Here is a 26,264-nt window from a genome sequence, read left to right on the forward strand (position 1 = left end):
CGAGGATCATCGCCGGAGGCTCTGGACTGCCGGTCGCCGCTGGAGACTCTGGACTGCCGGCCGCCCCCGAAGACTCTGGCTGGATTCATGGCCGCAGTCCGTCTCAGGAGGTTCTGGACTGGGGACCGTCACTACAGGCTCTGCACTATGGATCATCACTGGAGGCTTCGCACCATGGATCATCCCTACAGGCTCCGGGCCATGGATCATCACTGGAGGCTTTGGACAATGGATCATCACTGGAGGCTTCTTACGTGGAGCCGGAACAGGTCTCACCGGACTGGGGAGACGCACTAGAGACTGGGTGCGCAGAGCGGGCACAGGGTATTCTAGGCCGTGGAGGCGCACTGGAGGTCTGGAGCTTAGGGCTGGCACAACACGTCCTGGCTGGACGCTTACTTTAGCCCGGGAAGTGTGGGGCGCGGGCACAGGACGAACTTGGCTATGCAGGCGCACTGGCGACACAGTGCGACTCACCGCATAAAACACTGTGCCTGACCAGTCCTACTTTCCCCACGGTAAGCACGGGGAGTTGGCTCAGGTCTGAACCCTGACTTAGCCAATCTCCCCGTGTGGGGGGATGCCTCTCGGGCTTCCGTTGTTGGGCTAGCTCCTCATAGCATCACCGTTCCGCTTGCGCTGTCTCCACCTGCTTCCATGGCAGGGTCTTGTCCCCTACCATTACCTCCTCCCAGGTCCAGGACGTCCTCCACTCTCTCTTCTCCCTAGCCCAGGATCCCTGCTCCTCCTGGGCACGCTGCTTGGCTTTCTTTTGGTGGGTAATTGTGTCACGTTCACTGTCCTCGAACTCCCTGTCATAGATAAGCCAAGGCGCAGCGTGCTGGTAATTCCACATCCTTTATTTTGAAGTGAAAACGAACAAAACAATAAACAGGATAAACAGAAATGAACGGTGACGCAACTGTGGCGCACACAAAACACTCACAGAAATAATAATTACCCACAAACACAGGTGGGGGAAAAGGCTGCCTAAGTATGATTCCCAATCAGAGACAACGATAGACAGCTGCCTCTGATTAGGAACCATACTCGGCCAAAACAAATAAATATAATGACATAGAATGCCCACCCCACATCACAGCCTGACCTAACCAAAATAGAGGAAATAAAACGTCTCTCTCAGGTCAGGGCGTGACAAATACAGAGCCAAAACAACTAAATATGTGTCACTGTGCCAATACTGTTGGAGCTCAGTGTTCTGTAGCTCTACTTGAATAGTGAAACATCATTTTATCCTGATTTTCTATCATTTAGCAGAGAGGACCACAGTGATGAAACACATCCTGGCTCCTATTCCCTACATAGGGCACTACTTTAGACCAGAGCCCTATTCCCTATATAGTACACTACTAGACCAGGGTGCCATTTGGGATGCATTATAACCACAGACCAAGTCTGATTATAGGTCTGGTGCAGGGAATAGCCAGCCAGGCTGCTTGTGTGACAGTTGAAATTAGCTCAGAGAAAAGCTGTGTTTACCATCGACTCAACAGTGACAAGCAGCAGGGCCTTGTACAATAACACCCAGGCCAGGACAACACCAGGCAACGACAAGGTCCAATCATGAGATGAGCTAGCCAGCAACACAGACTCATTGGTTATAGTACAGGAGATGGCCTTAGTCTCTCTGAGAAGCTAAAATCTTTCACGTTCACCTGATGAACTATTTGTCTGACCCGTGAGACTAATGGAACGTTGGGCTCCCTTAGGTGGTCCTGCCATTGGTCGACCAGTACTTCAAGAATCACCGCCTCTACTTCCTGTCCACGGCCATCCGACCAATCAGCAGCGGGGGCCACGCCTCCAATAAGGAGAAGGAGATGGTGACAAGGTGAGGGATTACACTTAGAGTTGCATGTTCAGTACATCGCTTCAGTCTCTGTAGTACAATGAGAATATTAATACATGGAATGGAATAGTGCTGTGGGATTGTTTAACCTACTCTTTGAAGAGGTCGGGTTTCAGATGTTTTCAGAAGATGGGGAAGGGACTCTGTTGTCTTAGTTTCAGAGGGAAGCTGGTTCCCCCTTTGGGCTGCCAGGAGCACAGTGTTGTTTTGAAACCCTGGACTGTAGCTCTGGTCCTGACACAGTGTTGTTTGAAACCCTGGACTGTAGCTCTGGTCCTGACAGTGTTGTTTGTAACCCTGGACTGTAGCTCTGGTCCTGACACAGTGTTGTTTGAAACCCTGGACTGTAGCTCTGGTCCTGACACAGTGTTGTTTGAAACCATGGACTGTAGCTCTAGTCCTGACAGTGTTGTTTGATACCCTGGACTGTAGCTCTGGTCCTGACAGTGTTGTTTTGAAACCCTGGACTGTAGCTCTGTAGATGTGTAAATCTCACTCTAGCAAAGCAGACTGTTCTTCTTCTTCAAGTTGCGTCACTTGATTATCTCTGTCTTTGTTTCTCCTCTTTCCTGCTACATTTTCTTCATCTCCTCTTCAGTCTGTTCTGCAAACTGGGACTTCTTGTCAGACATAGGATATCATTGTTTGGTAAGAAGGCTGTGAAGAGTGCGCTTCTAAGGATAGTGTAGACATTTGGATTTGTGTCCCAAATGGCTCCCTATTCCCTATATATTGCACTACATTTGACCAGATCCCTATGCACTATAAAGGGAATAGGATGCCATTTGGGACAGACCCTATAGTGTAATGCTGGGTCTAATGCCCATGTCCCAAGCTTCGACCCCTGTTTCCTACCCCTGATCCCAGCTCCTACCCCTGGTCCCAGGTCCTACCCCTGTCCCCAGCTCCTACCTCTGGTCCCCAGTTCCTACCCCTGGTCCCCAGTTCCTACCCCTGGTCCCCAGCTCCTACCCCTGGTCCCCAGCTCCTACCCCTGGTCCCAGCTCCTACCCCTGTCCCCAGCCTCTACCCCTGGTCCCCAGCTCCTACCCCTGGCCCCCAGCTCCTACCCCTGGTCCCAGCTCCTACCCCTGGTCCCCAGCTCCTACCCTTGGTCCCCAGGTCCTACCCCTGGTCCCAGCTCCTACCCCTGGTCCCCAGCTCCTACCCCTGGTCCCAGCTCCTACCCCTGTTCCCAGCACCTACCCCTGGTCCCCAGCTCCTACCCCTGGTCCCCAGCTCCTACCCCTAGCCCCCAGCTCCTACCCCTGGTCCCCAGCTCCTACCCCTGGTCTAGCTCCTACCCCTGGTCCCAGCTCCTACCCCTGGTCCCCAGCTCCTACCCCTGGTCTCCAGCTCCTACCCCTGGTCCCAGCTCCTACCCCTGGTCCCCAGCTCCTACCCCTGGTCCCAGCTCCTACCCCTGGTCCCCAGCTCCTACCCCTGGTCCCCAGCTCCTACCCCTGGTCCCAGCTCCCACCCCTGGTCCCCAGCTCCTACCCCTGGTCCCCAGCTCCTACCCCTGGTCCCCAGCTCCTACCCCTGTTCCCAGCTCCAGCTCTTGGTCCCCAGTGTGTGATCTGTCCATCTAAACCTACATGAGTGTGGTCTTAAGTAGTAGCAGTACACTGGACCCTGTGGTTCTGTATCGATGCATGTCTCAGCTCTACACTGGACCCTGTGGGTTCTGTATTGATGCATGTCTCAGCTCTACACTGGACCCTGTGGGTTCTGTATCGATGCATGTCTCAGCTCTACACTGGACTCTGTGGGTTCTGTATTGATGCATGTCTCAGCTCTACACTGGACTCTGTGGGTTCTGTATTGATGCATGTCTCAGCTCTACACTGGACCCTGTGGGTTCTGTATCGATGCATGTCTCAGCTCTACACTGGACTCTGTGGGTTCTGTATTGATGCATGTCTCAGCTCTACACTGGAATCTGTGGTTCTGTATTGATGTATGTCTCAGCTCGTCTATATGCCGTAGTGCTACAGTACTACTCATGTTGTAACACTGCCTCATGTCTACACACAGGAAGCCATGCTACCTCCATAGTCAACTGTCTTCACATACTAGGCCAGACACTGGACGCCAGGTGAGTGACCTTTATGAACCCTATTCATATGGAAGTCATATTGAGGTTGTTTGGATCCCCATTAGCTGATGCCATGATGTGTTCAAAGTTGTTTTCTCAACATGTTTGTTTCACCATTACCCACTGGATTTATAATCTAGCCCCGATACTGTAAGAATCCAGCCATCTCTCAACATGTTGTTTCACCATTACCCACTGGATTTATAATCTAGCCCCGATACTGTGAGAATCCAGCCATCTCTCAACATGTTTGTTTCACCATTACCCACTGGATTTATAATCTAGCCCCGATACTGTAAGAATCCAGCCATCTCTCAACATGTTGTTTCACCATTACCCACTGGATTTATAATCTAGCCCCGATACTGTGAGAATCCAGCCATCTCTCAACATGTTTGTTTCACCATTACCCACTGGATTTATAATCTAGCCCCGATACTGTAAGAATCCAGCCATCTCTTAACATGTTAGTTTCACCATTACCCACTGGATTTATAATCTAGCACAGGTGTGTGTACTGTGAGAATCCAGCCATCTCTTAACATGTTGTCTGCATCCCCACAACCTGTGCCTTTGAGATGGTGTGATTGTGAGTTAATGTTTGCTTTGGTATCTACATTCATAATAATCTGTGCCATTAAGCAGACACTTTTATTCTAAACCACCTACAGTCATTTGTGTGTATGTGTGTGTGTGTGTGTGTGTGTATGTGTGTGTGTGTGTGTGTGTCTGTGCATACATTTTAAGTACGGGTGGCCCCGGGATTCGAACCCCCACAATCCTGGTCGGTACCAGCAGCCACGCTCTATCCAACTGATCGTAATATAATCTGCATCTGTTCTCCAGGACGGTGATGAAGACGGGTCTGGAGATGGTGAAGGCGGCGTTGAGGGCGTTCTTCGACAACGCAGCGGAGGACTTGGAGAAGACTTTAGAGAACCTGAAACAGGGCCAGTTCACTCACAGTCACTCCCAGCCCAAAGGAGTAACTCAGATCATCAACTACACCAGCGTAGCCCTGCTCCCTGTCCTCTCCTCCCTGTTCGAACACATCGGACAGAACCTCTTTGGGGAAGACCTCATATGTACGCATACCAGTGGATACCAGCATATCATTTGTTTTTGCTGAACAAAACCTGATAAAGGGCAATTCCACCAAAAACCTGACGAGAGCTTGTAGCACCACCTATTGGCCAATGATGAAAATGCATTTCCCTGTATCTCACACATGAGACAAGCCCTCATTAGGCATTGTTCATTTAAAAAGGTTTTATGTATAGCTGGTTTATTAAAAGGACCAACAAATAAGTGAAGGCCTTTTTGAACCCCTAATGTCTTATTGTAGTCCAACTATAGCGTCCTGTAATGGTCAACCTGTAGGTCCTCTGTGTAAATTGACTTCCCTTGTTGTCTTCACAGTGGATGATGTCCAGGTGTCGTGTTATAGGATACTCAACAGCCTGTATAGTCTTGGTACCAACAACAGCATCTATGTAGAAAGGTAACGTCAAAATGAATTAAATGTGAATATGATGATTAAGAGGGAAGATAGGGTGTCTTGGAACTGATCAGCTGGCAAAACTGGTTGAAATGGATTAAAATTATATCATCCAACCAGCTAGGCCATTCATGTCCATAACAGAAATGTATAATTAGGGGTTCAAGCAGAGAAGCTGGGTGAGACCCTATTGTATTTAATTAGGGGTTCAAGCAGAGAAGCTGGGTGAAACCCTTTTGTATTTAATTAGGGGTTCAAGCAGAGAAGCTGGGTGAAACCCTATTGTATTTAATTTGGGGTTCAAGCAGAGAAGCTGAGTGAGACCCTATTGTATTTAATTAGGGGTTCAAGTAGAGAAGCTGGGTGAAACCCTTTTGTATTTAATTAGGGGTTCAAGCAGAGAAGCTGGGTGAGACTCTATTGTATTTAATTAGGGGTTCAAGCAGAGAAGCTGGGTGGGAGCTGGGAGCCATGGAGCCAAACAGCCATGGAGCCAAACAGCCATGGACCCATACAGCCATGGACCCATACAGCCATGGAGCCAAACAGCCATGGACCCATACAGCCACGGAGCCAAACAGCCAAACAGCCATGGAGCCAAACAGCCATGGAGCCAAAAAGCCATGGACCCAAACAGCCATGGACCCAAACAGCCAAACAGCCATGGAGCCAAACAGCCATGGACCCAAACAGCTACAGAGCAAAACAGCCATTGACCAATACAGCCATGGATTCATACAGCCATGGACCCAAACAGCTACAGAGCAAAACAGCCATGGACCAATACAGACGTGGAGCCATACAGCCGTGGACCCAAACAGCCGTGGACCCATACAGCCGTGGACCCAAACTGCCATGGAACCATACAGCCATGGAACCATACAGCCATGGAACCATACAGCCATGGAGCCATACAGCCATGGACCCATACAGCCATGGAGCCATACAGCAATGGAGCCATACAGCCATGGAACCATACAGCCATGGAGCCATACAGCCATGGACCCATACAGCCATGGAGCCATACAGCCATGGAGCCATACAGCCATGGAGCCATACAGCAATGGATCATACAGCCAAACAGCCAAGGAGCCATACAGCAATGGCATCATACAGCCAAACAGCTACAGAGCCAAACAGCCATACAGCCTTGGACCCAAACAGCCTTGGACCCAAACAGCCTTGGAGCCATACAGCCATGGACCCATACCACCATGGACCCAAACCGCCATGGACCCAAACTGCCATGGAGCCATACAGCCGTGGACCCATACAGCCGTGGACCCATACAGCCATGGAGCCATACAGCCATGGAGCCATACAGCCATGGAGCCATACAGCCATGGATCATACAGCCAAGGAGCCATACAGCAATGGAATCATACAGCCAAACAGCTACAGAGCCAAACAGCCATACAGCCTTGGACCCATACAGCCATGGACCCATACCACCATGGACCCAAACCGCCATGGACCCAAACTGCCATGGAACCATACAGCCATGGAGCCATACAGCCGTGGACCCATACAGCCATGGAGCCATACAGCAATGGATCATACAGCCAAACAGCCAAGGAGCCATACAGCAATGGAATCATACAGCCAAACAGCTACAGAGCCAAACAGCCATACAGCCTTGGACCCAAACAGCCAAGGAGCCATACAGCCATGGAGCCAAACAGCCAAGGAGCCAAACAGCTAAGGAACCAAAAAGTTATTCTTTCTAACTATTTCTATGGTTGATTCACAGCCTCAATACCAGAACTTTGGACATAACAAGACAGGCCATTGGATTCCATCTGGGGGGGGGGGGGGTTCTCTAAACCAATGCTTATGACACATTCAGAACCAGAACCAGCCATAGATCCAGCTGGATAATCTGTTGAATACGGTGTTGTAACAAACCTCAGTAACAACCGATAACATGAAGTAACTAGATAAGGTTAGCGCGCTAGATAAGGTTAGCGCGCTAGATAAGGTTAGCGCGCTAGCTACACTGACAGCTGTCAGTGAACTATATGTTAATATTTATCAACACCACGTGGAAATTCACACACACAATTGGTGAATATACAGTAGCAGTCAAAAGTTTGGACACCTACTCATTCAAGGGTTTTTCTTCATATTTACTGGTTGAGAGAGTGAGCAAAGCTGTCAAAGGCAAAGGGTGGCTGCTTTGAAGAATCTCAAATATAAAATATATTTTGATTTGTTTAAAAACGTCTTAAGGATCCGCCCCTTTTTTTCAATTTTCTCCTAAAATGACATACCCAAATCGAACTGCCTGTAGCTCAGACCCTGAAGCAAAGATATGCATATTCTTGGTACCATTTAAAAGGAAACACTTTGATGTTTGTGGAAATTAGAAATGAATGTAGGAGAATATAACACATTAGATTTGGTAAAAGATAATACAAAGATTTTTTTTTTGTACCATCGTCTTTCAAATGCAAGAAAAAGGGCATAATGTATTATTCTAGCGCAGGTGCAATTTAGACTTTGGCCACTAGATGGCAGCAGTGTATGTCCAAAGTTTTAGACAGATCCAATGAATCATTGCATTTCTGTTTAAAATGTTGTATCAAGACTGCCCAAATGTGCCTAATTGGTTTATTAATACATTTTCAAGTTCGTAACTGTGCATTCCCCTCAAACAATAGCATGGTATTCTTTCACTGTAATAGCTACTGTAAATTAAGCTTTCTGCCCATATTACATTTACATTTACGTCATTTAGCAGACGCTCTTATCCAGAGCGACTTACAAATTGGTGCATTCACCTTATGATATCCAGTGGAACAACCACTTTACAATAGTACATCTATATCTTTTGGGGGGGGGGGGGGGGGGGGGGGGGGGTTAGAAGGATTACTTAATCCTATCCCAGGTATTCCTTAAAGAGGTGGGGTTTCAGGTGTCTCCGGAAGGTGGTGATTGACTCCGCTGTCCTGGCGTCGTGGGTCCATGGCGTCGTGAGGGACACCAGATATATATTTTTTTTAATTTCACCTTTATGTAACCAGGTAGGCAAGTTGAGAACAAGTTCTCATTTACAATTGCGACCTGGCCAAGATAAAGCAAAGCAGTTCGACAACATACAACACAGAGTTACACATGGAGTAAAACAAACATACAGTCAATAATATAGTAGAAAAATAAGTCTATATACAATGTGAGCAAATGGATGTCTGTGCCCCGGGATTTTTTTTGTTTCTTACTACCTCATGCTAATCACATTAGCCGAACCATCCGCGGACGGGACACCGATCCTGAAGTTTTAACACTTTTTTGGTTACTACATGATTCCATATGTGTTATTTCATAGTTTTGATGTCTCCACTATTATTTGACAATGTAGAAAATTAAGAAAAACCCTTGAATGAGTAGGTGTGTCCAAACATTTGACTTGTACTGTATATAAGTAGCCTTCATCATTCTTCTGAGGTGGAACCTAAATATGCATTTCCTCTCTTGGACAGGAAATTACATCAAAATAGTGGTGGCTACTTTAAGGTCCACCATTTAGAATTGACTCCTCTGCCTCTGAATGACTGATCTGTACAACACTTTGATATACGGTATCTATGGACCAAGCTCTCACAAATTCTGTTTTACCAGGCTAGCATGTCAAACAACATGGCCGCTACTGACCAATAAACATTCACGTGACATGTAATGTGCTGAGGTCATTTGAATGGTTTTTCACATTTTCTCAAAATCCCTACTTTGACACTGGAAGTATGATAGATAATGACAATCTAAAAATGTCAATGTGTCCTGTCGAGAACCTTTGTTACGAAGAGGGAACACCACACCCTGCTACAGCTCAACTCTGTGGTGGTAAAGAGGTATGGGGTAAGGTAAAAAGGTATGGGCCGTAGGTGGAGGTAAAGAGGTGGAGGTAAAGAGGTATGGGACCGTAGGTGGAGGTAAAGAGGTATGGGACCGTAGGTGGAGGTAAAGAGGTATGGGGCCGTAGGTGGAGGTAAAGAGGTATGGGACCGTAGGTGGAGGTAAAGAGGTATGGGACCGTAGGTGGAGGTAAAGAGGTATGGGACCGTAGGTGGAGGTAAAGAGGTATGGGACCGTAGGTGGAGGTAAAGAGGTATGGGACCGTAGGTGGAGGTAAAGAGGTATGGGCCGTAGGTGGAGGTAAAGAGGTATGTGGTGGAGGTAAAGAGGTATGGACCGTAGGTGGGGGTAAAGAGGTATGGGCCGTAGGTGGAGGTAAAGAGGTATGGGCCGTAGGTGGAGGTAAAGAGGTATGGGCCGTAGGTGCGAGTAAGGACGACAAAAGGCAGAGAATCACCGTTTACAAGGAATTTATTCCGTCACACGGTAATTTTTGGGAAAAGGGGCTGGACGGAACCAAAGCAAAGAAAGTAAATACCAAAGCCCCCTCTCCTACCTTACCTGCCTACCCACTACTGACCTAACTTAGGCCTGGTGACCTACCCACTACTGACCTAACTTAGCACCGCCTGGTGTACTAACAAAAATACAGGGGGTGGTCCGCCCAGGGCTTACCTAGTGTGCATAGACAGTAAACTACTACGGGTTATGTATGCCTGCAGGCCTCTTGCCTAAGCACTCCCCAGGTGCCTTCCCCCCCCGGGGAACAAAAACAGAATACAAATCGTTCAATAATCAAAACAGTCCTCTTTGACATAAACATACCTCCTCAGGACCGCTACAAAAATACTTCACAACGATTATACAGACCAATAAACGAACACACAGGAACATACCAAGAAGCTCTCTCTCTCTCTCTCTAAGACACAACCAACACAGGCTATCACCCTCAGCTCTATTCTCTCAGAAATCATCTCCCTCCTGAGCAACAGATCACTGGTTTATATCGCTTCAGGAGGAGTCTGTAATTGAAGACAGCTGTTTCTGACGAGAGGGCGGGGTCAGCTCCAATTTGCCATGGGAGTCGACCAATCAGCTGCTTGGGGGATTCCAGGAAGCTATTTTCCTAAAACACACACGCGTACGAATACACAAACCACAACACAGAAACTGGGGAACGTAACAACCTTGTACTGACTATGCTGACACCACATGTCAATGTGTCCTGTCTAGCACCTTGTACAGACTATGTTGACACCACATTTCATGCATTTACAACAAACATAATTTGTTTTGTGGCTCATTTTAATATTGCATTAAGTCTAGTAAAAGGATGTGACTGGGTTAGTTAAGCCAGTTATTCAGACTCTAGGTTATGTTTTCCTGAACATGAGCTGTCCCTCACTTTTCCTCCTCCTCCTCCTCCCTCCCCCTACCTCTTCTTTCTCCTCCTGCCCCTTCCTCCTCCTCCTCTGCTTCCTCCTTCCTCTCCCTACCTCCTCCTGCCCCTTCCTCCGCTTCCTCCTTCCTCCCCCTACCTCCTCCTTCTCCTCCTGCCCCTTCCTCCTCCTCCTCCGCTTCCTCCTTCCGCTCCCTACCTTCTCCTTCTCCTCCTGCCCCTTCCACCGCTTCCTCCTTCCTCCCCCTACCTCCTCCTTCTCCTTCTGCCCCTTCCTCCTCTTCCTCCTCCTTCCTCCCCCTTCCTCCTCCTCTTCCTCCCTCCTCCTCCCCCTCTTCCTCCCCCTTCCTCCTCCTCTTCCTCCTGCAGGCAGCGTCCAGCCCTAGGTGAATGTCTTGCAGCGTTCTCGGGGGCGTTCCCTGTGGCCTTCCTGGAACCTGAGCTCAACAAGTTCAACAACTACTCCATCTATATTACCAAGGGCTCCCAGGACAGAACAGGTACAGTTGCAAACTGTCCTTCAAGTGTTTTAGAATCAAAGACAGGATCGGTTTGGATGGAGAGATAGAGAGAAGCTCGGCATAAATGTTACAAACTGAAATGTGGAATGACTGCATACAGTCTTTATGTCTCTCTCACTATCACCTTTTATCTCTCTATCGCTTACTCTCTCTCTCCCTCTCTCTTTATCTCTCTCTCCCACCCTCTCTTTATCTCTCCCTCCACCCTCTCTCTCTCTCTCCCTCCACCCTCTCTCTTTATCTCTCCCTCCACTTCTCCACCCCCCTCTCTCTCTCTCGCACTCTCTCTCTTTCTCCCTCTACCCTCTCTCCTCTACCCTCTCTCCCTTCACCCTCTATCTGTCTCTCTCCCTCCACCCTTTCTCTCTCTCCCTCCACCCTCTCTTTTTTTATCTCTCTCTACCTCTCTTTTCCTCCCTATCTCCATTTCCCACTCTCTCTCCTCTCTTCCCTGCTGCTACCCCAGCTCTAGACCTGCCCTCCCAGGTAGGAGAGATGTGTCCAGTCATCCCGTCCCTGGAGAAGTCTCTGGAGGAGATCATGGATCTGGCTGAGTCAGGCCTGCACTACACACAGATGCCTCACGTTATGGAGGTAGAGACTGGTTTACTAACAGGAGACTGGTGGTTTATTATCAGGAGACTGGTGGTTTATTAACAGGTGGTTTGTTAACAGGAGACTGGTGGTTTATTAACAGGAGACTGGTGGTTTATTAACAGGTGGTTTGTTAACAGGAGACTGGTGGTTTATTAACAGGAGACTGATGATTTACTAACAGGAGACTGACTGGTGGTTTATTAACTGGTGGTTTATTAACAGGAGACTGGTGGTTTATTCGGAGACGGGGGGGACGGGGCAGGAGACTGGTGGTTCTCGGGACGGGGTTAAACAGGAGACTGGTGGTTTATTAACAGGAGACTGGTGGTTTACTAACAGGAGACTGGGGGTTCGGGCTGAGGTTACACGGGACGGGGCAGGGACTGGTGGTTTATTAACAGGAGACTGGTGGTTTATTAACAGGAGACTTGTGGTTTACTAACAGGAGACTGGTGGTTTATTAACAGGAGACTGGTGGTTTATTAACTGGTGGTTTATTAACAGGAGACTGGTGGTTTATTAATAACAGGAGACTGGTGGTTTACTAACTGGAGACTGGTGGTTTATTAACAGGAGACTGGTGGTTTATTAACAGGAGACTGGGGGTTTATTAACAGGAGACTGATGGTTTACTAACAGGAGACTGGTGGTTTATTAACTGGTGGTTTATTAACAGGAGACTGGTGGTTTATTAACAGGAGACTGGTGGTTTATTAACAGGAGACTGGTGGTTTACTAACTGGAGACTGGTGGTTTATTAACAGGAGACTGGTAGTTTATTAACAGGAGACTGGTGGTTTACTAACAGGAGACTGGGGGTTTATTAACAGGAGACTGATGGTTTACTAACAGGAGACTGGTGGTTTACTAACAGGAGACTGGTGGTTTATTAACAGGAGACTGGTGGTTTATTAACAGGAGACTGGTGGTTTATTAACAGGAGACTGGTGGTTTACTAACTGGAGACTGGTGGTTTATTAACAGGAGACTGGTAGTTTATTAACAGGAGACTGGTGGTTTACTAACAGGAGACTGGGGGTTTATTAACAGGAGACTGATGGTTTACTAACAGGAGACTGGTGGTTTACTAACAGGAGACTGGTGGTTTATTAACAGGAGACTGGTGGTTTATTAACAGGAGACTGGTGGTTTATTAACAGGAGACTGGTGGTTTATTAACAGGAGACTGGTGGTTTATTAACAGGAGACTGGTGGTTTATTAACAGGAGACTGGTGTTATACTAACAGGAGACTGGTGGTTTATTAACAGGAGACTGGTGGTTTATTAACAGGAGACTGGTGGTTTACTAACTGGAGACTGGTGGTTTATTAACAGGAGACTGGTGTTATACTAAAAGGATACTGGTGGTTTATTAACAGGAGACTGGTGGTTTATTAACAGGAGACTGGTGGTTTACTAACTGGAGACTGGTGGTTTATTAACAGGAGACTGGTGGTTTATTAACAGGAGACTGGTGGTTTATTAACAGGAGACTAGTGTTATACTAACAGGAGACTGGTGGTTTATTAACAGGAGACTGGTGGTTTATTAACAGGAGACTGGTGGTTTATTAACAGGAGACTGGTGGTTTATTAACAGGAGACTGGTGTTATACTAACAGGAGACTGGTGGTTTATTAACAGGAGACTGGTGGTTTATTAACAGGAGAGTGGGGGTTTATTAACAGGAGACTGATGGTTTACTAACAGGAGACTGGTGGTTTATTAACAGGAGACTGGTGGTTTATTAACAGGAGACTGGTGGTTTATTAACAGGAGACTTGTGGTTTACTAACAGGAGACTGGTGGTTTATTAACAGGAGACTGGTGGTTTATTAACTGGTGGTTTATTAACAGGAGACTGGTGGTTTATTAACAGGAGACTGGTTGTTTACTAACTGGAGACTGGTGGTTTATTAACAGGAGACTGGTGGTTTATTAACAGGAGACTGGGGGTTTATTAACAGGAGACTGATGGTTTACTAACAGGAGACTGGTGGTTTATTAACTGGTGGTTTATTAACAGGAGACTGGTGGTTTATTAACAGGAGACTGGTGGTTTATTAACAGGAGACTGGTGGTTTATTAACAGGAGACTGATGGTTTACTAACAGGAGACTGGTGGTTTATTAACAGGAGACTGGTGGTTTATTAACAGGAGACTGGTGGTTTACTAACAGGAGACTGGTGGTTTATTAACAGGAGACTGGTGGTTTATTAACAGGAGACTGGTGGTTTACTAACTGGAGACTGGTGGTTTATTAACAGGAGACTGGTAGTTTATTAACAGGAGACTGGTGGTTTACTAACAGGAGACTGGTGGTTTACTAACTTGAGACTGGTGGTTTATTAACATGAGACTGGTGGTTTACTAACAGGAGACTGGTGGTTTATTAACTGGTGGTTTATTAACAGGAGACTGGTGGTTTATAAACAGGAGACTGGTGGTTTACTAACAGGTGGTTTACAACAGGAGACTGGTGGTTTATTAACTGGTGGTTTATTAACAGGAGACTGGTGGTTTATAAACAGGAGACTGGTGGTTTACTAACAGGTGGTTTACAACAGGAGACTGGTGGTTTATTAACTGGTGGTTTACTAACAGGAGACTGGTGGTTTACTAACAGGAGACTGGTGGTTTCTTAACAGTAGACTGGTGGTTTATTAACAAGCGACTGGTGGTTTACTAACAGGAGACTGGTGGTTTATTAACAGGAGACTGGTGGTTTATTAACAGGAGACTGGTGGTTTACTAACAGGAGACTGGTGGTTTATTAACAGGAGACTGGTGGTTTATTAACTGGTGGTTTATTAACAGGAGACTGGTGGTTTATAAACAGGAGACTGGTGGAAAACTAACATGTGGTTTACTAACAGGAGACTGGTGGTTTATTAACTGGTGGTTTATTAACAGGAGACTGGTGGTTTATTAACAGGAGACTGGTGGTTTATTAACAGGAGACTGGTGGTTTATTAACAGGAGACTGGTGGTTTATTAACAGGAGACTGGTGGTTTATTAACAGGAGACTGGTGGTTTATTAACAGGAGACTGGTGGTTTATTAACAGGAGACTGGTGTTATACTAACAGGAGACTGGTGGTTTATTAACAGGAGACTGGTGGTTTATTAACAGGAGACTGGTGGTTTACTAACAGGTGGTTTACAACAGGAGACTGGTGGTTTATTAACTGGTGGTTTACTAACAGGAGACTGGTGGTTTACTAACAGGAGACTGGTGGTTTATTAACAGTAGACTGGTGGTTTATTAACAAGCGACTGGTGGTTTACTAACAGGAGACTGGTGGTTTATTAACAGGAGACTGGTGGTTTATTAACAGGAGACTGGTGGTTTACTAACAGGAGACTGGTGGTTTATTAACAGGAGACTGGTGGTTTATTAACAGGAGACTGGTGGTTTATTAACAGGAGACTGGTGGTTTACTAACAGGTGGTTTACAACAGGAGACTGGTGGTTTATTAACTGGTGGTTTATTAACAGGTGACTGGTGGTTTATAAACAGGAGACTGGTGGTTTACTAACACGTGGTTTACAACAGGAGACTGGTGGTTTATTAACTGGTGGTTTACTAACAGGAGACTGGTGGTTTACTAACAGGAGACTGGTGGTTTATTAACAGTAGACCTGGTGGTTTATTAACAAGCGACTGGTGGTTTACTAACAGGAGACTGGTGGTTTATTAACAGGAGACTGGTGGTTTACTAACAGGAGACTGGTGGTTTATTAACAGGAGACTGGTGGTTTATTAACTGGTGGTTTATTAACAGGAGACTGGTGGTTTATAAACAGGAGACTGGTGGTTTATTAACAGGAGACTGGTGTTATACTAACAGGAGACTGGTGGTTTATTAACAGGAGACTGCTGGTTTATTAACAGGAGACTGGTGGTTTATTAACAGGAGACTGGTGGTTTATTAACAGGAGACTGGTGGTTTACCAACAGGTGGTTTACAACAGGAGACTGGTGGTTTATTAACTGGTGGTTTATTAACAGGAGACTGGTGGTTTATAAACAGGAGACTGGTGGTTTACTAACAGGTGGTTTACAACAGGAGACTGGTGGTTTATTAACTGGTGGTTTACTAACAGGAGACTGGTGGTTTACTAACAGGAGACTGGTGGTTTATTAACAGGAGACTGGTGGTTTATTAACAGGAGACTGGTGGTTTACTAACTGGAGACTGGTGGTTTATTAACAGGAGACTGGTGTTATACTAAAAGGATACTGGTGGTTTATTAACAGGAGACTGGTGGTTTATTAACAGGAGACTGGTGGTTTACTAACTGGAGACTGGTGGTTTATTAACAGGAGACTGGTGGTTTATTAACAGGAGACTGGTGGTTTATTAACAGGAGACTAGTGTTATACTAACAGGAGACTGGTGGTTTATTAACAGGAGACTGGTGGTTTATTAACAGGAGACTGGTGGTTTATTAACAGGAGACTGGTGGTTTATTAACAGGAGACTGGTGTTATACTAACAGGAGACTGGTGGTTTATTAACAGGAGACTGGTGGTTTATTAACAGGAGACTGGGGGTTTATTAACAGGAGACTGATGGTTTACTAACAGGAGACTGGTGGTTAATTAACTGGTGGTTTATTAACAGGAGACTGGTGGTTTATTAACAGGAGACTGGTTGTTTACTAACTGGAGACTGGTGGTTTATTAACAGGAGACTGGTGGTTTATTAACAGGAGACTGGGGGTTTATTAACAGGAGACTGATGGTTTACTAACAGGAGACTGGTGGTTTATTAACTGGTGGTTTATTAACAGGAGACTGGTGGTTTATTAACAGGAGACTGGTGGTTTATTAACAGGAGACTGGTGGTTTATTAACAGGAGACTGATGGTTTACTAACAGGAGACTGGTGGTTTATTAACAGGAGACTGGTGGTTTATTAACAGGAGACTGGTGGTTTATTAACAGGAGACTGGTGGTTTATTAACAGGAGACTGGTGGTTTATTAACAGGAGACTGGTGGTTTACTAACTGGAGACTGGTGGTTTATTAACAGGAGACTGGTAGTTTATTAACAGGAGACTGGTGGTTTACTAACAGGAGACTGGTGGTTTATTAACAGGAGACTGGTGGTTTATTAACTGGTGGTTTATTAACAGGAGACTGGTGGTTTATAAACAGGAGACTGGTGGTTTATTAACAGGAGACTGGTGTTATACTAACAGGAGACTGGTGGTTTATTAACAGGAGACTGCTGGTTTATTAACAGGAGACTGGTGGTTTATTAACAGGAGACTGGTGGTTTATTAACAGGAGACTGGTGGTTTACCAACAGGTGGTTTACAACAGGAGACTGGTGGTTTATTAACTGGTGGTTTATTAACAGGAGACTGGTGGTTTATAAACAGGAGACTGGTGGTTTACTAACAGGTGGTTTACAACAGGAGACTGGTGGTTTATTAACTGGTGGTTTACTAACAGGAGACTGGTGGTTTACTAACAGGAGACTGGTGGTTTATTAACAGGAGACTGGTGGTTTATTAACAGGAGACTGGTGGTTTACTAACTGGAGACTGGTGGTTTATTAACAGGAGACTGGTGTTATACTAAAAGGATACTGGTGGTTTATTAACAGGAGACTGGTGGTTTATTAACAGGAGACTGGTGGTTTACTAACTGGAGACTGGTGGTTTATTAACAGGAGACTGGTGGTTTATTAACAGGAGACTGGTGGTTTATTAACAGGAGACTAGTGTTATACTAACAGGAGACTGGTGGTTTATTAACAGGAGACTGGTGGTTTATTAACAGGAGACTGGTGGTTTATTAACAGGAGACTGGTGGTTTATTAACAGGAGACTGGTGTTATACTAACAGGAGACTGGTGGTTTATTAACAGGAGACTGGTGGTTTATTAACAGGAGACTGGGGGTTTATTAACAGGAGACTGATGGTTTACTAACAGGAGACTGGTGGTTAATTAACTGGTGGTTTATTAACAGGAGACTGGTGGTTTATTAACAGGAGACTGGTTGTTTACTAACTGGAGACTGGTGGTTTATTAACAGGAGACTGGTGGTTTATTAACAGGAGACTGGGGGTTTATTAACAGGAGACTGATGGTTTACTAACAGGAGACTGGTGGTTTATTAACTGGTGGTTTATTAACAGGAGACTGGTGGTTTATTAACAGGAGACTGGTGGTTTATTAACAGGAGACTGGTGGTTTATTAACAGGAGACTGATGGTTTACTAACAGGAGACTGGTGGTTTATTAACAGGAGACTGGTGGTTTATTAACAGGAGACTGGTGGTTTACTAACAGGAGACTGGTGGTTTATTAACAGGAGACTGGTGGTTTATTAACAGGAGACTGGTGGTTTACTAACTGGAGACTGGTGGTTTATTAACAGGAGACTGGTAGTTTATTAACAGGAGACTGGTGGTTTACTAACAGGAGACTGGTGGTTTACTAACTTGAGACTGGTGGTTTATTAACATGAGACTGGTGGTTTACTAACAGGAGACTGGTGGTTTATTAACTGGTGGTTTATTAACAGGAGACTGGTGGTTTATAAACAGGAGACTGGTGGTTTACTAACAGGTGGTTTACAACAGGAGACTGGTGGTTTATTAACTGGTGGTTTATTAACAGGAGACTGGTGGTTTATAAACAGGAGACTGGTGGTTTACTAACAGGTGGTTTACAACAGGAGACTGGTGGTTTATTAACTGGTGGTTTACTAACAGGAGACTGGTGGTTTACTAACAGGAGACTGGTGGTTTCTTAACAGTAGACTGGTGGTTTATTAACAAGCGACTGGTGGTTTACTAACAGGAGACTGGTGGTTTATTAACAGGAGACTGGTGGTTTATTAACAGGAGACTGGTGGTTTACTAACAGGAGACTGGTGGTTTATTAACAGGAGACTGGTGGTTTATTAACTGGTGGTTTATTAACAGGAGACTGGTGGTTTATAAACAGGAGACTGGTGGTTTACTAACAGGTGGTTTACTAACAGGAGACTGGTGGTTTATTAACTGGTGGTTTATTAACAGGAGACTGGTGGTTTATTAACAGGAGACTGGTGGTTTATTAACAGAACACTGGTGGTTTATTAACAGGAGACTGGTGGTTTATTAACAGGAGACTGGGGGTTTATTAACAGGAGACTGGTGGTTTATTAACAGGAGACTGGTGGTTTATTAACAGGAGACTGGTGTTATACTAACAGGAGACTGATGTTTTATTAACTGGTGGTTTATTAACAGGAGACTGGTGGTTTATTAACAGGAGACTGGTGGTTTACTAACAGGTGGTTTACAACAGGAGACTGGTGGTTTATTAACTGGTGGTTTACTAACAGGAGACTGGTGGTTTACTAACAGGAGACTGGTGGTTTATTAACAGTAGACTGGTGGTTTATTAACAAGCGACTGGTGGTTTACTAACAGGAGACTGGTGGTTTATTAACAGGAGACTGGTGGTTTATTAACAGGAGACTGGTGGTTTACTAACAGGAGACTGGTGGTTTATTAACAGGAGACTGGTGGTTTATTAACAGGAGACTGGTGGTTTATAAACAGGAGACTGGTGGTTTACTAACAGGTGGTTTACAACAGGAGACTGGTGGTTTATTAACTGGTGGTTTATTAACAGGAGACTGGTGGTTTATAAACAGGAGACTGGTGGTTTACTAACAGGTGGTTTACAACAGGAGACTGGTGGTTTATTAACTGGTGGTTTACTAACAGGAGACTGGTGGTTTACTAACAGGAGACTGGTGGTTTATTAACAGTAGACTGGTGGTTTATTAACAAGGGACTGGTGGTTTACTAACAGGAGACTGGTGGTTTATTAACAGGAGACTGGTGGTTTACTAACAGGAGACTGGTGGTTTATTAACAGGAGACTGGTGGTTTATTAACTGGTGGTTTATTAACAGGAGACTGGTGGTTTATAAACAGGAGACTGGTGGTTTATTAACAGGAGACTGGTGTTATACTAACAGGAGACTGGTGGTTTATTAACAGGAGACTGCTGGTTTATTAACAGGAGACTGGTGGTTTATTAACAGGAGACTGGTGGTTTACTAACAGGTGGTTTACAACAGGAGACTGGTGGTTTATTAACTGGTGGTTTATTAACAGGAGACTGGTGGTTTATAAACAGGAGACTGGTGGTTTACTAACAGGTGGTTTACAACAGGAGACTGGTGGTTTATTAACTGGTGGTTTACTAACAGGAGACTGGTGGTTTACTAACAGGAGACTGGTGGTTTATTAACAGTAGACTGGTGGTTTATTAACAAGCGACTGGTGGTTTACTAACAGGAGACTGGTGGTTTATTAACAGGAGACTGGTGGTTTATTAACAGGAGACTGGTGGTTTATTAACAGGAGACTGGTGGTTTACTAACAGGAGACTGGTGGTTTATTAACAGGAGACTGGTGGTTTATTAACTGGTGGTTTATTAACAGGAGACTGGTGGTTTATAAACAGGAGACTGTTGGTTTACTAACAGGTGGTTTACTAACAGGAGACTGGTGGTTTATTAACAGGAGACTGGTGGTTTATTAACTGGTGGTTTATTAACAGGAGACTGGTGGTTTATTAACAGGAGACTGGTGGTTTATTAACAGGAGACTGGTGGTTTATTAACAGGAGACTGGTGGTTTATTAACAGGAGACTGGTGTTATACTAACAGGAGACTGGTGGTTTATTAACAGGAGACTGGTGTTATACTAACAGGAGACTGGTGGTTTATTAACAGGAGACTGGTGGTTTACTAACAGGAGACTGGTGGTTTATTAACAGGAGACTGGTGGTTTACTAACTGGAGACTGGTGGTTTATTAACAGGAGACTTGTGTTATACTAACAGGATACTGGTGGTTTATTAACAGGAGACTGGTGGTTTATTAACAGGAGACTGGTGGTTTACTAACTGGAGACTGGTGGTTTATTAACAGGAGACTGGTGGTTTATTAACAGGAGACTGGTGGTTTATTAACAGGAGACTAGTGTTATACTAACAGGAGACTGGTGGTTTATTAACAGGAGACTGGTGGTTTATTAACAGGAGACTGGTGTTTTATTAACAGGAGACTGGTGGTTTATTAACAGGAGACTGGTGTTATACTAACAGGAGACTGGTGGTTTATTAACAGGAGACTGGTGGTTTATTAACAGGAGACTGGTGTTATACTAACAGGAGACTAATGTTATACTAACAGGAGACTGGTGGTTTATTAACAGGAGACTGGTGGTTTATTAACAGGAGACTGGTGGTTTATTAACAGGAGACTGGTGGTTTACTAACTGGAGACTGGTGGTTTATTAACAGGAGACTGGTGGTTTGTTAACAGGAGACTGGGGGTTTATTAACAGGAGACTGGTGGTTTACTAACAGGAGACTGGTGGTTTATTAACTGGTGGTTTATTAACAGGAGACTGGTGGTTTATAAACAGGAGACTGGTGGTTTACTAACAGGTGGTTTACAACAGGAGACAAGTGGTTTATTAACTGGTGGTTTATTAACAGGAGACTGGTGGTTTATAAACAGGAGACTGGTGGTTTACTAACAGGTGGTTTACAACAGGAGACTGGTGGTTTATTAACAGTAGACTGGTGGTTTATTAACAAGCGACTGGTGGTTTACTAACAGGAGACTGGTGGTTTATTAACAGGAGACTGGTGGTTTATTAACAGGAGACTGGTGGTTTACTAACAGGAGACTGGTGGTTTATTAACTGCTGGTTTATTAACAGGAGACTGGTGGTTTATAAACAGGAGACTGTTGGTTTACTAACAGGTGGTTTACTAACAGGAGCTGGTTGGTTTATTAACAGGAGACTGGTGGTTTATTAACTGGTGGTTTATTAACAGGAGACTGGTGGTTTATTAACAGGAGACTGGTGGTTTATTAACAGGAGACTGGTGGTTTATTAACAGGAGACTGGTGGTTTATTAACAGGAGACTGGTAGTTTATTAACAGGAGACTGGTGTTATACTAACAGGAGACTGGTGGTTTATTAACAGGAGACTGGTGTTATACTAACAGGAGACTGGTGGTTTATTAACAGGAGACTGGTGGTTTATTAACAGGAGACTGGTGGTTTACTAACAGGAGACTGGTGGTTTATTAACAGGAGACTGGGGGTTTATTAACAGGAGACTGGTGGTTTACTAACTGGAGACTGGTGGTTTATTAACAGGTGACTGGTGTTATACTAACAGGATACTGGTGGTTTATTAACAGGAGACTGGTGGTTTATTAACAGGAGACTGGTGGTTTACTAACTGGAGACTGGTGGTTTATTAACAGGAGACTGGTGGTTTATTAACAGGAGACTGGTGGTTTATTAACAGGAGACTAGTGTTATACTAACAGGAGACTGGTGGTTTATTAACTGGTGGTTTACTAACAGGAGACTGGTGGTTTACTAACAGGAGACTGGTGGTTTATTAACAGGAGACTGGTGGTTTACTAACAGGAGACTGGTGGTTTATTAACAGGAGACTGGTGGTTTACTAACTGGAGACTGGTGGTTTATTAACAGGAGACTTGTGTTATACTAACAGGATACTGGTGGTTTATTAACAGGAGACTGGTGGTTTATTAACAGGAGACTGGTGGTTTACTAACTGGAGACTGGTGGTTTATTAACAGGAGACTGGTGGTTTATTAACAGGAGACTGGTGGTTTATTAACAGGAGACTAGTGTTATACTAACAGGAGACTGGTGGTTTATTAACAGGAGACTGGTGGTTTATTAACAGGAGACTGGTGTTTTATTAACAGGAGACTGGTGGTTTATTAACAGGAGACTGGTGTTATACTAACAGGAGACTGGTGGTTTATTAACAGGAGACTGGTGGTTTATTAACAGGAGACTGGTGTTATACTAACAGGAGACTAATGTTATACTAACAGGAGACTGGTGGTTTATTAACAGGAGACTGGTGGTTTATTAACAGGAGACTGGTGGTTTATTAACAGGAGACTGGTGGTTTACTAACTGGAGACTGGTGGTTTATTAACAGGAGACTGGTGGTTTGTTAACAGGAGACTGGGGGTTTATTAACAGGAGACTGGTGGTTTACTAACAGGAGACTGGTGGTTTATTAACTGGTGGTTTATTAACAGGAGACTGGTGGTTTATAAACAGGAGACTGGTGGTTTACTAACAGGTGGTTTACAACAGGAGACAAGTGGTTTATTAACTGGTGGTTTATTAACAGGAGACTGGTGGTTTATAAACAGGAGACTGGTGGTTTACTAACAGGTGGTTTACAACAGGAGACTGGTGGTTTATTAACTGGTGGTTTACTAACAGGAGACTGGTGGTTTACTAACAGGAGACTGGTGGTTTATTAACAGTAGACTGGTGGTTTATTAACAAGCGACTGGTGGTTTACTAACAGGAGACTGGTGGTTTATTAACAGGAGACTGGTGGTTTATTAACAGGAGACTGGTGGTTTACTAACAGGAGACTGGTGGTTTATTAACTGCTGGTTTATTAACAGGAGACTGGTGGTTTATAAACAGGAGACTGTTGGTTTACTAACAGGTGGTTTACTAACAGGAGCCGGTTGGTTTATTAACAGGAGACTGGTGGTTTATTAACTGGTGGTTTATTAACAGGAGACTGGTGGTTTATTAACAGGAGACTGGTGGTTTATTAACAGGAGACTGGTGGTTTATTAACAGGAGACTGGTGGTTTATTAACAGGAGACTGGTAGTTTATTAACAGGAGACTGGTGTTATACTAACAGGAGACTGGTGGTTTATTAACAGGAGACTGGTGTTATACTAACAGGAGACTGGTGGTTTATTAACAGGAGACTGGTGGTTTATTAACAGGAGACTGGTGGTTTACTAACAGGAGACTGGTGGTTTATTAACAGGAGACTGGGGGTTTATTAACAGGAGACTGGTGGTTTACTAACTGGAGACTGGTGGTTTATTAACAGGTGACTGGTGTTATACTAACAGGATACTGGTGGTTTATTAACAGGAGACTGGTGGTTTATTAACAGGAGACTGGTGGTTTACTAACTGGAGACTGGTGGTTTATTAACAGGAGACTGGTGGTTTATTAACAGGAGACTGGTGGTTTATTAACAGGAGACTAGTGTTATACTAACAGGAGACTGGTGGTTTATTAACTGGTGGTTTACTAACAGGAGACTGGTGGTTTACTAACAGGAGACTGGTGGTTTATTAACAGGAGACTGGTGGTTTATTAACAAGCGATTGGTGGTTTACTAACAGGAGACTGGTGGTTTATTAACAGGAGACTGGTGGTTTATTAACAGGAGACTGGTGGTTTACTAACAGGAGACTGGTGGTTTATTAACTGGTGGTTTATTAACAGGAGACTGGTGGTTTATAAACAGGAGACTGTTGGTTTACTAACAGGTGGTTTACTAACAGGAGCCGGTTGGTTTATTAACAGGAGACTGGTGGTTTATTAACTGGTGGTTTATTAACAGGAGACTGGTGGTTTATTAACAGGAGACTGGTGGTTTATTAACAGGAGACTGGTGGTTTATTAACAGGAGACTGGTGGTTTATTAACAGGAGACTGGTAGTTTATTAACAGGAGACTGGTGTTATACTAACAGGAGACTGGTGGTTTATTAACAGGAGACTGGTGTTATACTAACAGGAGACTGGTGGTTTATTAACAGGAGACTGGTGGTTTATTAACAGGAGACTGGTGGTTTACTAACAGGAGACTGGTGGTTTATTAACAGGAGCCAGGGGGTTTATTAACAGGAGACTGGTGGTTTACTAACTGGAGACTGGTGGTTTATTAACAGGAGACTGGTGTTATACTAACAGGATACTGGTGGTTTATTAACAGGAGACTGGTGGTTTATTAACAGGAGACTGGTGGTTTACTAACTGGAGACTGGTGGTTTATTAACAGGAGACTGGTGCTTTATTAACAGGAGACTGGTGGTTTATTAACAGGAGACTGGTGTTATACTAACAGGAGACTGGTGGTTTATTAACAGGAGACTGGTGGTTTATTAACAGGAGACTGGTGTTATACTAACAGGAGACTAATGTTATACTAACAGGAGACTGGTGGTTTATTAACAGGAGACTGGTGGTTTATTAACAGGAGACTGGTGGTTTATTAACAGGAGACTGGTGGTTTACTAACTGGAGACTGGTGGTTTATTAACAGGAGACTGGTGGTTTGTTAACAGGAGACTGGGGGTTTATTAACAGGAGACTGGTGGTTTACTAACAGGAGACTGGTGGTTTATTAACTGGTGGTTTATTAACAGGAGACTGGTGGTTTATAAACAGGAGACTGGTGGTTTACTAACAGGTGGTTTACAACAGGAGACTGGTGGTTTATTAACTGGTGGTTTATTAACAGGAGACTGGTGGTTTATAAACAGGAGACTGGTGGTTTACTAACAGGTGGTTTACAACAGGAGACTGGTGGTTTATTAACTGGTGGTTTATTAACAGGAGACTGGTGGTTTATAAACAGGAGACTGGTGGTTTACTAACAGGTGGTTTACAACAGGAGACTGGTGGTTTATTAACTGGTGGTTTACTAACAGGAGACTGGTGGTATACTAACAGGAGACTGGTGGTTTATTAACAGTAGACTGGTGGTTTATTAACAAGCGACTGGTGGTTTACTAACAGGAGACTGGTGGTTTATTAACAGGAGACTGGTGGTTTATTAACAGGAGAATGGTGGTTTACTAACAGGAGACTGGTGGTTTATTAACAGGAGACTGGTGGTTTATTAACTGGTGGTTTATTAACAGGAGACTGGTGGTTTATAAACAGGAGACTGTTGGTTTACTAACAGGTGGTTTACTAACAGGAGACTGGTGGTTTATTAACAGGAGACTGGTGGTTTATTAACTGGTGGTTTATTAACAGGAGACTGGTGGTTTATTAACAGGAGACTGGTGGTTTATTAACAGGAGACTGGTGGTTAATTAACAGGAGACTGGTGGTTTATTAACAGGAGACTGGTGGTTTATTAACAGGAGACTGGTGGTTTATTAACAGGAGACTGGTGGTTTACTAACTGGAGACTGGTGGTTTATTAACAGGAGACTGGTGTTATACTAACAGGATACTGGTGGTTTATTAACAGGAGACTGGTGGTTTATTAACAGGAGACTGGTGGTTTACTAACTGGAGACTGGTGGTTTATTAACAGGAGACTGGTGGTTTATTAACAGGAGACTGGTGGTTTATTAACAGGAGACTAGTGTTATACTAACAGTAGACTGGTGGTTTATTAACAGCAGACTGGTGGTTTATTAACAGGAGACTGGTGGTTTATTAACAGGAGACTGGTGGTTTATTAACAGGAGACTGGTGTTATACTAACAGGAGACTGGTGGTTTATTAACAGGAGACTGGTGGTTTATTAACTGGAGACTGGTGGT

General features: G+C 44.5%; 1 protein-coding gene across 1 annotated transcript in view; it reads left to right on the forward strand.

Annotated features, from left to right (window-relative positions):
* Nucleotides 1-1,392: 1,392 nt before the first annotated feature.
* Nucleotides 1,393-26,264, forward strand: part of LOC106592449 (ryanodine receptor 2-like) — a 444,540-nt gene continuing 419,668 nt past the window's right edge. The window contains exons 1-8 of the mRNA XM_082964547.1: nucleotides 1,393-1,533; nucleotides 1,731-1,852; nucleotides 2,469-2,518; nucleotides 3,908-3,968; nucleotides 4,815-5,053; nucleotides 5,388-5,469; nucleotides 11,087-11,217; nucleotides 11,705-11,832. Of these exons, the coding sequence (XP_082820673.1) occupies nucleotides 1,393-1,533; nucleotides 1,731-1,852; nucleotides 2,469-2,518; nucleotides 3,908-3,968; nucleotides 4,815-5,053; nucleotides 5,388-5,469; nucleotides 11,087-11,217; nucleotides 11,705-11,832 (954 nt within the window). The remainder of the gene's footprint in view (nucleotides 1,534-1,730; nucleotides 1,853-2,468; nucleotides 2,519-3,907; nucleotides 3,969-4,814; nucleotides 5,054-5,387; nucleotides 5,470-11,086; nucleotides 11,218-11,704; nucleotides 11,833-26,264) is intronic.

Source organism: Salmo salar, chromosome 18, assembly GCF_965601325.2.
Source record: "Salmo salar chromosome 18, fSalSal1, whole genome shotgun sequence".
Lineage (NCBI taxonomy): Eukaryota > Metazoa > Chordata > Actinopteri > Salmoniformes > Salmonidae > Salmo > Salmo salar.